This window comes from Mandrillus leucophaeus, unplaced genomic scaffold (genome assembly GCF_000951045.1).
Source record: "Mandrillus leucophaeus isolate KB7577 unplaced genomic scaffold, Mleu.le_1.0 Scaffold490, whole genome shotgun sequence".
Classification (NCBI taxonomy): Eukaryota; Metazoa; Chordata; class Mammalia; order Primates; family Cercopithecidae; genus Mandrillus; species Mandrillus leucophaeus.
In genome coordinates this window covers 2,430,693-2,443,890 of record NW_012105254.1, presented here as the reverse complement: position 1 = coordinate 2,443,890, position 13,198 = coordinate 2,430,693, and the positions used below count along the sequence as shown (strand labels likewise).

At 39.5% G+C, this 13,198-nt stretch overlaps 2 protein-coding genes across 3 annotated transcripts in view; one reads left to right on the top strand and one right to left on the bottom strand.

The window, feature by feature from the left end:
* Positions 1-13,198, bottom strand: part of PIR (pirin (iron-binding nuclear protein)) — a 115,732-nt gene that overhangs the window by 71,090 nt on the left and 31,444 nt on the right. For both annotated transcript variants that reach the window (XM_011995536.1, XM_011995535.1), the window contains exon 4: positions 4,663-4,746. In XM_011995536.1, the coding sequence (XP_011850926.1) occupies positions 4,663-4,746 (84 nt within the window). The remainder of the gene's footprint in view (positions 1-4,662; positions 4,747-13,198) is intronic.
* BMX (BMX non-receptor tyrosine kinase) overlaps positions 9,620-13,198 on the top strand; it is a 100,116-nt gene continuing 96,537 nt past the window's right edge. The window contains exon 1 of the mRNA XM_011995537.1: positions 9,620-9,811. Coding sequence (XP_011850927.1) covers positions 9,806-9,811 — 6 coding nt within the window. The 5' untranslated portion in view covers positions 9,620-9,805. The remainder of the gene's footprint in view (positions 9,812-13,198) is intronic.

Here is a 13,198-nt window from a genome sequence, read left to right as displayed (position 1 = left end):
CACGCAGTGAGGCGTCTTACAGGTGCTGCTATCAGAGCCCCTGGGCATTGAGAGGAATAATAAACATCAGTGACAATTGCTGGGGCCCTTTCCAGTTTTGCAAATGCTTCCTGTGCTTCCTCACTTGAAATCAACACATCGGAACTGAAATTCCCACAAATGGAAGAATCCTGTCTTTGACATCCCTGAGTCTTAGATTAAGCTCTAAGACGGGGAGTTGCAGGAAGATAGTATACTGGGCTGTGTTCTCAGGAGATACAACTTAAGAAGTGAAAAAAGCAGGATTTGGCAGGGGGAGAAGCCGACCAGCAATGCAGTTACTACAGAGGCTTTAGCCAATTCAACAGGGAGCTCTGGAGTTGAGATGAACCTTCAGAATTGTCCCAGCTGGAGACAATGTGACCCCAAGTTTTTACATCCCCACATCAGCAAACCATTGACTGTGGGCCATCCCCAAGTAGAAAGCAGGGCAGTTCCTAGGGAGGGAAGCAGCTGTGAGCCATCAGCAGCCAGTGTTCCCAGACATTGGAGGATAAGTATGTGGGCCTAAAAATACATTTGGAGGTCCCCAGTATCCACTATACTGTGGGTGGTTAACTTGTGTCTGTACTTGCTCACTTCCAGTAACGGAACCCTCGCTACTTGGAGAAACAATTATTGCCTCCACTGTTGTGCAGATTCTTCCAGTGTTTGTTCATATCTTTATTAACAGCAGATTAGGGACCAGCCCCAAAGCCTAAATCTTGGAATCTGGAGATGAAGGTATGAACATCATAGATGCATTTCCTATCTTAGTTTGAGTTCTCCCACAGAAGTTCCTGAGACAAAGACACGTGCAGGTTGTTTATTTGGAAAGTGATGCAGAAAGCACAAGTGAGAGAGTAGGGAAGAGTGAGGCAAGGGAGAAAGCCAAAAAGAGTTGTTAATGAGAAGGTTACATCTGTGGACATCTGGAATTCAATCCCACTGGGAACCATACATGTGCTTTCAAATTGTTGCATGGAGAAGAGGGGAAGCTAGGGTATTTAGACTCCAATTCCCATCCTTCACTGACCAAGAGTTCCCATGGGAGTGTTAAATCACTGACACATATGGTCTGCCCAATACGTGGGCTGGAGAAAGCCCTCAGACAGAGTAGCAGCACTTGAGATGGTGCTGTACACATATGGGGACCATCGCCACCTGAACTCACAGTTGGGCCAAGGGGCTATGAGGCAGGCCATCAACAGCATCTTCCACACAGCCGTCGTCGGGGGAATAATCCTTAAACAAACAATGTCATGCATCATTATTGCCATTATAATTGTGCTTGGCACTTCAAAGAATGGCAGGGTTCTGTGAGCACATGAAATGTCCTGCTCAGTTCAAGGCAGCTTATCTGAGGGTGCAATCTTCAGGCTGAGATCCAAACAAGGAGTAAGAATTAGCCAGGGGAAGGGGAACAGGAAGAGGATTCCACGGAGAGATAACAGCATGTGAAAAAGACTCTGAGACAAGAATGAGCATTATTAGTTGAAGGATCTGAAAGGAGGCCAATGCACACTTTAAAGATTTTTTTTCTTCTATGAAGTCTAGATTTCCCTCTACTCCCATTTGAAAAGGCTTGTTAAACCTTCTAATGTAGGAGTTGGCAAACCACAGCCTGGGGGCCCAATCTAACCTGCCACCTGTTTCTGTAAAGGTTTATTGGCACCTGGTCATACCCATTCATTAACATACGGTCTATGTCTGCTTTCACGCTGCAGTGACAGAGTCTGGTAGCGGCAGCAGAGACCATATGGCCCCCAAAGCTCATTTGCCCTTTATAGAAAAAATTTGTTGACCCTGCGCTAATGCAGTATAAAGTATACCCAAACACCTTCTTATGCTGCATTTCTTCTGTCTAATGATAGCTATTGGTGTCCCGCAAAGACATCTTCCCATTTTTAAGCATTTTCCTTTTCCCTTAAAAGTTCATTTCTTTATATTTTCAATGCCGTGGTTATCCTTTTTAGATATGAGCTAGTTTGGTAATACTTTACTTAAAATGGCCTATATATGGGATCTGGAAGGGGAGAATGGGGTTTTCTTTCCACCCTCATCATTTACTAGCTCTGAGGTCATGGGTATCTGTTTTTAAAAACATCTTTAAATCCCCATTTCCTCATTTTTAAAAATGAGATGAGGATAATATTATACTTCTTTTTGCTGGGCACAGTGGCTCATGCCTGTAACCTAAGCACTTTGGGAGGCCAAGGCGGGTGGATTGCTTGAGCCTAGGAGTTTGAGACCAGCCTGGACAACATAATGAGACCCCATCTCTACAAAAAAAATAAAATTAGCCAGGTGTGGTGTTTTGCACCTGTGGTCCCACCAACTAGGGAGGCTAAGGTGGAAGGATCGCTTGAGCTGGGGAGGTCGAGGCTGCAGTGAACCGTGAATGCACCACTGCACTACGGCCTGAGCAACAGAGTGAGGCCGTCTCAAAATGATAATAATAATAATACTTATCACAAAGACATCATGCATATGAAAACTCTGAATAAACTGAAAGACACTATGCAATCATCATCCTAATCAATGTGAAGTTATAGTGGTAGAAAAAGTGTTGACCAGTGTCTCACATGTATGGCTGCTAGGCAGCTCCATGGTGCAGATGGCGGAAGTCACCACTTCCATGAACAGGACATTTCCAGTCATCGTATCTAGCTTTGTAAGCGGTCTTCATTTCGTTTTCTGCTCCAGTGAGAGGTCACTATTGACTTTTTGCCATGACTTTGGTTTTGTTTTGTCTTTAAATTTCACTTTCATTGAAATCTTATGATTCAAATATGTGAATTTATCATCCCTCAAAACATATATATATAAAATCCCAGAAAGTACCTGGTATAGAGTTCTGACTTACAAAACTGGCAAACATGACCCAAGTATTTCGGGGCATTTTAACTGTAACGTATCTCAGACAAGACTAGGATGATGGAGGGCTCAAGGTCATTGTCTTAAATGATAACACCTAACCCTGCAAATGAGTTGGAATATAAATAATACATTATCTCAAATGCAGCAGAGTGGTCTAGAAAGATGAGGACTGAAACAATCACTGAATTTGGCAATTGGGACATCACAAGTGACCATTATCTGAATAGCTTCAGTAAAGATTTGGAAGGGGCTACTGAGAGGCCAAATCTGATTTCAGTAAGTGCAAAATGAATGAAAGATAAGGAAGTTGGGATATCATTCCTGATTACTTTTATTATTATTATTATTATACTTTCAGTTCTAGGGTACATGTGCACAACGTGCAGGTTTGTTACATATGTATACATGTGCCATGTTGGTGTGCTGCACCCATTAACTCGTCATTTACATTAGGTATATCTCCTAATGCCATCCCTCCCCCTTCCCCCTCCCCACAAAAGACCCCGGTGTGTGATGTTCCCCTTCCTGTGTCCAAGTGATCTCATTGTTCAATTCCCACCTATGAGTGAGAACATGCGGTGTTTGGTTTTCTGTTCTTGCGATAGTTTGCTAAGAATGATGGTTTCCAGCTGCATCCATGTCCCTACAAAGGACACGAACTCATCCTTTTTTATGGCTGCATAGTATTCCATGGTGTATATGTGCCACATTTTCTTAATCCAGTCTGTCACTGATGGACATTTGGGTTGATTCCAAGTCTTTGCTGTTGGAATTCCAAGTCTTTGCTGTTGGTGCTGCAATAAACATACGTGTGCATGTGTCTTTATAGCAGCATGATTTATAATCCTTTGGGTATATCCCCAGTAATGGGATGTACCCAATGGTAATGGGTAATGGGATGGCTGGGTCCAATGGTATTTCTAGTTCTAGATCCTTGAGGAATCGCCACACTGTTTTCCACAATGGTTGAACTAGTTTACAGCCCCACCAACAGTGTAAAAGTGTTCCTATTTCTCCACATCCTCTCCAGCACCTGTTGTTTCCTGACTTTTTAATGATTGCCATTCTAACTGGTGTGAGATGGTATCTCATTGTGGTTTGATTTGCATTTCTCTGATGGCAAGTGATGATGAGCATTTTTTCATGTGTCTGTTGGCTGTATGAATGTCTTTTTTTGAGAAATGTCTGTTCATATCCTTTGCCCACTTTTTGATGGGGTTGTTTGTTTTTTTTCCTTGTAAATTTGTTTGCATTCTTTGTAGGTTCTGGATATTAGCCCTTTGTCAGATGAGTAGATTGCAAAAATTTTCTCCCATTCTGTAGGTTGCCTGTTCACTCTGATGGTAGTTTCTTTTGCTGTGCAGAGGCTCTTTAGTTTAATTAGATCCCATTTGTCAATTTTGGCTTTTGTTGCCATTGCTTTTGGTGTTTTAGACATGAAGTCCTTGCCCATGCCTATGTCCTGAATGATATTGCCTAGGTTTTCTTCTAGGGTTTTTATGGTTTTAGGTCTAACATTTGAGAAATGTAAGAAAAAGACTAGGTGGGGACTAAAAAGTGATGGAGGGGTCAAGGAAAGTGTGAAAGAAGAATATAAGAGACCTGTGTGGTTTCCAGGCTGAGTAAAAGAATCTGTAGAAAGGGAGAAGTCAAGAATATAACAGAGAGAGTGTGGAAAGGGTGAATGTACTGGAAGTGGGCAGGATCAAGCATGTGCACTCAAAAACTACTAAACCACCAGCAATTCCTTGTCCTTGGCCATACCTGCAAATCTCCTGGGTTCATTTGACCAGTGTGTCCACAGAAGTCTTCATGGGCCATGCTGCCCCCTTCCAGGAGGTAGGATACCTTTGAAAAACAAACAGGAAAAAAAGTAGATCCTTTGCCTATTTTTAAATTGGGTTATTATTAAATTATTCCCACTGACTTGTATGAGTTCCTTGTATATTTTGGACCTTAATCCCTTATTGGATAATATGGTTTGCAAACATTTTCTCCCATTCTGTGAGCTGCCTTTTCATTTAAAAAAAAAAAATAGGCAAATGACTTGAATAGACACTTTTCCAAGGAAGACATACAAATGGCCAACAGGTATATGAAAAGGTAGTCAACATCATCAGAAAAAATGCAAATGAAAGCTACAATGAGACGTTATCTCACCTCTGTTAGGACAGCTGTTAACAAAAGGTCAAAAGAAAACAAGTGTTGGTGAGGGTGTGGAGAAAAGGGAATCCTTATACATTGCTGGTGGGATGGTAAATTAGTATAGACATTATAGAAAAGAATATGGAGGTTCTTCAAAAGATGAAAAATAGAATTCCTATGCAACACAGCAATCTCATCCTGGGTATATATCCAAACAAAATAAAATCACTATCTCAAAGAGTTGTTTTATACTCCCATGTTCATTGCAGCATTATTCGTAATAGCCAAGATATGGAAATAACTAGAGTATCTGTTGACCAATAACTAGATAATGTGATATATATACACAATGGAGTACTATTAAGCCTTAAAAAAGAAGGAAATGTTGCAATTTTCAGCAACACGGATGAACCTGGAGGATATTATGCTAAGCGAAATAAGCTAGACACAGAGGGACAAATACTGCATGATCTCACATAAACAGAGTAGAAGGATAGCTACCAGGGGTCAGGACGTAGGAACATGGGAAGATGTTGAGTAAAGGGTACAAACTTGCGGTGACAAGATGAATATGTTCTGAAGACCTAAATCACAGCATAGTGACTGGAATTAATAGTAAGTATTGTAAACTTAAAATTTCCTAAGAGAGTAATCCTCTGTGCTCTCACCATAAAAATAGGTAACTATGTGAGGTAATGGATACCTTAGCTTGATTGTGGTAATCATTCCACAATGTATACATACATCAAATCATCACATTGTACACCTTGAATATAAACAATTTTTATTTGTCAACCATACCTCAATAAAGCTCAAAAAAAAAGGAAAAAGAAAAAGTAGGTATTGGGTAGCTGTGAAGATGTGTTTGCTTTTTCCACAGAAAATTTGTTGAGAAAAGTGTCAGGAGCAACTAAGTGGAGTAAACTGAGAGAAAGAATCTCTGTGACCGGGCCACATTAGCCATAAAATGTCTTTGAGAGAATTCCACCTAGGTGCCCCTTCCTCCTGGCAGATGCATCCCTGAACCTGCCAGAGCTCACAGCTGAGTGCAAAGAGCCACCACTCACCCCTTCAGCCCAGCAGATGATGGCCCTGGCATGGTGGGCCCTGGAGATCAGGGTGAAAGAGAGACAGCTCCTGTTGAACCAGCAGGGTCCCTGTTACCAAGGCTTGTTCACACAGGTGTGTGGGATGACATATGTGAGGTCTCCACACCTTCGCCAAAAAGCTGCCTCAGGAAATCCAAAGGAAACGTATTTCTGACACCAAGCACACAAACTCGCTAGGTGCTCAATAAATGTTTCTAAAATACGTTAAATGAATTCATATAAATTAAAGTCAACTTTTCCAGGGACATGTCTATACTAAATCTAAAAGTGGAAAGAAATTCTATGCTGCCCAATAGAGTAGCCACTAGCAACACGTAGCTATTTAAATTTAAATTAATTAAAATTAAATAAAATTGGCTGGGTGTGGTGGCTCACGCCTGTAATTCCAGCACTTTGGGAGGCCAAGATGGGCCGATCGCCTGAGGTTAGGAGTTCAAGACCAGCCTGGATAACACGGTGAAAGCCCGTCTCTACTAAAACTACAAAAAAATTAGCCGGGTGTGGTGGCAGGCGCCTGTAATCCCAGCTACTGGGGAGGCTGAGGCAGGAGAATCACTTCAACTCGGGAGGCAGAGGTTGCAGTGAGCCGAGACCATACCATTGCACTCCAGCCTGGGCAACAAGAGTGAGACTTCATCTCAAAACAAAACAAAACAAAACAAAAACAAAAATTTAAAAAAATTAATTTAAAATTCAGCACCTCAGGTGCACCTGCCACATTTTGGGTGCTCAAAAGCCCCATCCGGCTAATGGCTATCATATTGGATAGTGCAGATTATAGAACATTTCCATCTTTACAGAAAATTCCATTTGATAGCACAGATTTAGATAGAATGAATTTGAAAAGCAGTAGTCAACTATGGTAGGCATTTTGTGTACATAGAAAAACCTTCCCAGGACTTTCTGCAATCACAGTACCTTTTGGTAGAACAAGAATCGCATCAACTCTAAAAAGCAGAAGAAAATTAAACCCTTCTTATTTCAGTATTCTACTAAAGGGAAAAATCAAGCAACTCTAAACTTCTCATTTTAAGGCTATTGTGATTACTCTAGCAAATAAAGATTAAAAGATATCAAATAATTAGTAAGAATTTAAAATTACCTCGGGAACATGGTAACATTGTTATTTGAAATATATAATTTAGCACTTAAAGCGTAAAATGTTGTGTGTCAGGACATGCGCTCTTTTTGTATAATCTATTTGGATTCGACATCCATTTTGTATGCATTTGGGAAATTTATCTGTAACTCCTTCAAGAAATACCAATCAGCCTAAACAGTTCTGACAGGCATGTGCAAAACCATGTTTATCTGCAAAACACATGTGGCTCCCCAACTTAAGCTTAAGGGCGACAAGTTCTAACATTTACATTATCATTACTGGATGAATTTTTGTATATTAGCTATCTCAATGTTTTCTTTAAAACTTAATGTGTTTATCCTTCTTAATCTTGGATACTTTACTTCAAAATTTTATTAACTATTATTAAATGAGTGAACCAGAAAATGTAGTCTCTGACTAAAATCCCAACATATTTTGTAATTATGTAGCCAGACCTAATTTTCACTCAAATATATTCAACCAAATAAACCAATTTAAATCAGTACTTAAAAAGAATAAGCAATGCTTTTTACCAACAAATCCCTAAATCCACAATAAACAACAGAGTGGAAATACTATAAGATTTAAAGAAGAAAGAAAAACAAAAAATGCCCAGGAGGCAAGAGAAGAGAAAATATTTATGAAGTTCTCAGCACATACATCAGATGTTGCTGTTTTACACAAACAAAATTGTTATTTCCTCCTCTATACAAGCACTCATCGAATATGTCAAAGCCAGATTGTTTTTGTAGTCTATGTTTTTGCTTTATCCTAAGGCATAAAAAGTAGACCTAACTAGTCTTTTTTTATATGAAAATTCAAAAGGTTGTTTTAAAAAATCATAAACGGCAATGGTTATTATTCTACCCTACACATTTGTATATTTGACATAATCATAAGATATCCATTCAAATATATAAAAGCTATGATACAATAATTTTAAAATAATATATTGAGAAGGTAAGTGCACCAACAACATTCATTGAACAAATGCTCACTGAAGTCCTATAATGTTGTAGGTACTGTGTTGGGAGATAAAAAAGTGGAGAAGACAGATACGGTAATTGTCTTCATGAAGCTTATATTCTCATGAGGAAGATATACAGTAAGTAGGACTGGTAGATTTGAAAGTAGAAATTGAGTTTGTAGAGCCAAGTCCACTCCTCTCTTCCTCCTCTTGACAGTGAGCCCACCCACAGAAAGCAAGTGCCCTCTTTCTCTCTCTGTCTCCGTGAGAGTGACTAGCACCTGTGGTGGTAGCCAACAGGGGTCTAGCACAGCTGGTGAGATCTGAGTAAGTCTGCCTTATTTCCAGGTGCAGTATTCAGAGGCCCACCTGCCTGCAGATATAAGTTACCTTCTCCAATATCAGCTTTATCCGAAATAAAGGTATTTTTGTCTGCCATCTTTCTTACTCCTTCATCTTCTCAATTGGTTGAGAATTCAGGCTGGGAGAACAAGTTAGTATTTATAATGCCTCCTAATACCTAAACTAAAAGCCATAAAAGCCTTGCTACTGTCATGTTGTTGACGTTTTATATTGCAGATTTATAATAAATTCACCTCTTCCTGAACTAACTTTACTGGATGCCAGTTCCTGAATCAAAATATTTATAGAGCACGTAATACAGTGCAAATCAGGGCTGGCTGACACAAGGACTCTCCACGTTTCATCCTGCAGAACAATATCATTGAGGTATACTGTGAACAGAATAGCCTAGGCAGGGCCTTTACCCCAGCAGGCCATAGGCAGATGGCTACAAAAATTAGAGGTTCTAGGTTTGAAGTCTAAAACCCCCATCTGGGAACTTGCTATAGTAATGGCAACAATGCGACATTGGCACAGGGATAGAAGAGACCCATTTGTATGCGAAATTAATATATGAGAGTAGCAATTTCAAATCAGTGGGGCAAGGATGTATTTCCCAGTGAACGATGTTGGAACAAATGACCATATGAAAAGACAGTAATCCCCTACTACATACAAAAACATGTTCCAAAGAGATGAAGGATTTAAATGCAAATAGTACACTTCTGAGATTTAAATCAAAGGAGACAAAAAAATACAAGATTTTCTGCACAATTCTATTCTCTGCAATATTTACTGTAATAGCAAAAGACAGGGACATTCTGGATGATAGGTTAATAAGTAACACAACTAAATTACAGTGTAGCCATATAAGAGAATACTATGCAATTGTTAAAAAGTGATATAGATCTTTATTTATTGACACGGAAAAAAATGAAATATTATTTAATTGAAAAAGCAGGTTACAGAACAGCAATTCTATTTAAAGGGGACAAATAAAACAATGTATTTAAATGGACTCATTTAAATAAAACTATCCAGTTGTGTTAGTATGGATGGCGGTGCCTGGATGAACACACATCACAGTGTGAACAGTGGTCATCTCCAGATAGTAGAATTTCAGATATGTTTCTTTCCATTTTTCTGATAGTTTGAATTTTCTGTAATAATTAATTGGCTTTTATACAATGAAAGCAACATTTTTATTTTGGAAAAAACAAAGATGCTGCCACTAATCAGTGGATGAAAGTAAGTGGTATAGTTTATTTTACATAGATGCTGATGAATATCTTGTTCCCTGCTTAAGTGAACTGGAGCTGGATAGAAAGGCAGTGAGACACAAGGGGAAACACTGAGAATCAGAAGGGTAACTCCACATTACATGTAGGACAATGCAGCTCCGACTTTAACATGTGCTACTGTGTGGGAAGACCTGCATTTCTTATAGACAGCGTTTATGTCAGAATAGAAACAAAGCATTTAGGATCTAATACAAAGCTTACAAATTTAAGGGGACAAACAAAAGCTTCCAGATTTCAAACCATCAGCCAAACTACAAGGGGTGGTGTCTAGAATTGCTTTGCTTTTCCTGCTGCACATGCATTTTTAATTAAAATAATTGCATGAGAAAGGCAATCTCCATTCTGTTTGGGCTGAAGCTCCCTTTTGGGCTCTCAAAGGAGTCCCTTTCAAATCATATTCTTTTCCATCCCCAAATATTTTTCAATTATCCAAGCCTAAGGGCTTTCAGGTTGCTAACCATCTAAAAATATGTCAAGCAACTTTAAAAAGTAAATTGTGGTGCGTATGACTCATTTAAGGATGAAAATCTAAGTGGACATCAAGATTTTTTTTTCCAAATTTGATTTTAGGAAGCAATTTCAACACTTTTCTAAAAAGATTCAGGAAACAGTTATCCCCCCTTTCCTCTACTTTTGCAGTGTGGATGTTCCTTTCCCTGGTGATACAATTAAACCTCGTTGCTCCTATCCTAAATATCATAAAATCTGAATTAGAGAAGTCTGGTCAATGAAGTTTTATTGAATACAAAATGCCTACCTTTTACTACTTAAAGCAAAAAACATACTTTCAGTCTTTGGGAAAAAAAATCAGAAACCAAGGAAACCACTGACCTTTTGCTTATTATAACCTTTTATTTGTTTGTTTGTTTGTTTGTTTTTTGCTAAGTAGTGTAAATGCTAGACTGAGACTTTACATATAAATTAATGTCTGTAGAGGATTTTTTAAAAAACTGAAGCAGTACTTCTGAGAGTTGACACAATCCAGATGATTTTTTAGGGTATTACATAATCACAAACACCTGGAGAATTGCCGTGGGTGGCTGACGAATTGTGAGTGTTATGTTTAAACTCAAGAGTTGCATGTGTGTAATTAAGTAAGAAATTTGTAATCTGAAACAGGTGTTTTCTTAAAGCACTTGATGTGCTTCTTGGTCCCGCTTCCTCTTTTCCTCCTTCTAATTCTTTCCGTGGGTCTTTACTAAATATTTTTTGCTTCCTTGTCAGTTCTTGTTTCCTTGTGTGTTTGTGTTAGGGGGCAGAAGGACAAAACACACAATAGGGATGAAAGAAGAGTGTCACTTGCCATATGAAGTTTAGGAAAGGTGCACCTCAAAGAGCTATACATTAATTCTGAAGAATTACAAAGCAAGGGAGAATATAGTTTGCTCTTTCTGGCTGGTATTTAGAAGGCAGAGTCTGAGTACCTCATTCAGTGTTTGGGAATAAGATGCAAGACCTCTTCGTTAAATGTTTATATTATAGGGAAAACTATGGTTTCCTTTAATTTCCATTTGCTTTAAAATAGTGGCTTTTTTTTTTTTTTTTTTTGTCTACTAGTGGCTTGGTAGGAAAAAGAGAAAAACAAAACAAAACACGAGTTGAGGTCATGGCTGATGAGAGATGCCAGCAAGGAACATATTGCATAATAGAAGCTGCTAACTGGTCTTCAAGGATATTTGAATCCATACAATTAAGGACTCAAGTTATTTTATAAAAATGTTTTCATGACATGAGTAGAAACCTGGAAAATCACCCCACTAAATTGACTCACCCAATCCCAACCCCGCATACGCACCGTCACAAGTTCCAAAAGGTGGCTTTAACAAAAAGGAAAAGATAACCAACACAGTTCAAGTATTCAGCCAGTGGACAAACCCAAGTATTTTAAAGCTCTACCAGGTCCTGCCTTACATGTCCCTGCCACTACCCTGCAGAAGCACCAGTGCTTCAGAGACTCCCGCCACTCTGCCCCCTGCAGGTGTGGCCCTGTCTCCAAAAACTACTCGGGCTTTGTGGCTCTGGTGCAAACCTCGGGTTTGCCATTTACCCGGTTTGGTATGCAGGGTGAACTCCCTTCACTTCTTGGAGGCTCAGTCTCCTCATGTACAGAATAGACCTGGGAGGTGAGGTCTCCGAGTGTGGTAAGCAGTAAGTGAGTAATGTGTGCAAAGCACCTGGCCCATAACAGGTGATGAGTAAGTTCTAGAGTTGGCACAGCCACCACAGCTCCGTGGGGCAGAGATCCCATTCGTGGATCTTCCTTCATCCTTCTTGGAATAGTTCCCCCCACCCCCTCCAATAGTCTCACAGTTCACCTCCTCGCGTCACTCAAGCCTCTGTTCAAATGTTACTGCCTAAGAAAGGCCATCTCCAACCAGCCCATCTGGTCTAATTTATCAACCAATTCTTTATCCTCCTACCATGGTTTGTTTCTTCTTCCTAGCTTTTTCACTGTGGGACACTATATTATGTAATTATTTGTTATTCATTTATTGTCCATCTTCATTAAGAGAATGTAAGCCCCATGAAGGCAGGGACTTTTTTAACTTACTTCTTTAACTTAGCTACAATGGTGCCTAGCATACAGCTGGCACTGAAGATTTGTTCAATTAAGGAATGAATTGATCAATCAATAGATGGATGGATGGATGAATAGCATCTTATATTTGCATAGCATTTCAGCATTTACAAAGCATCTGATCCTGGAAATATGCGATCACCTATACATTATTGATGAAAACATCGTGGCTTAGTGAGATTAAGGTTACAGTTAATAATAGCAGAACAAGGATCTAAACCAACATTTTCTGTCCCTGAGAATAAAACTACTTTCACTCCCCCACCCCCATGCTGCCTCACAAATGCTGACGGCATATTGCCAGTAACGTACATGCTGGGAGCACAGGGCTTGTTTCAGAGGAGAAATCCCATGACAATTGCAGTAGGAGCCAGAACTGCAAGGATTTCACACAGGTAACAAGAGGACTTTGCCAACTTCAGTGGCTTCAGGCAAACTGGCTATTTCAGGCAAAGAAAGCGTTCTACTGCTAATATACACAAAGCTGAAAATAGGCCTCATGATTTCTGAGTGAAGGGAGGAGGTTTATGGACGATCCCAAAGCTACAGGATCCTGAGATGAGGCGATCATGAAATCCTTCTTTGGTGTGGATATCAAAGAGTTCTACCTAACATCTAACTACAAAGAGAAGAACAACTGACTTATTTGTCTCTTATTTTTTTATGTTGTTCCCATTCTCAAGTCTCCCAAACCTATTTTTTTCTTTCACTCTGATTAACATTTCTGACACAGACATCAGGGTTCTATGATAATCA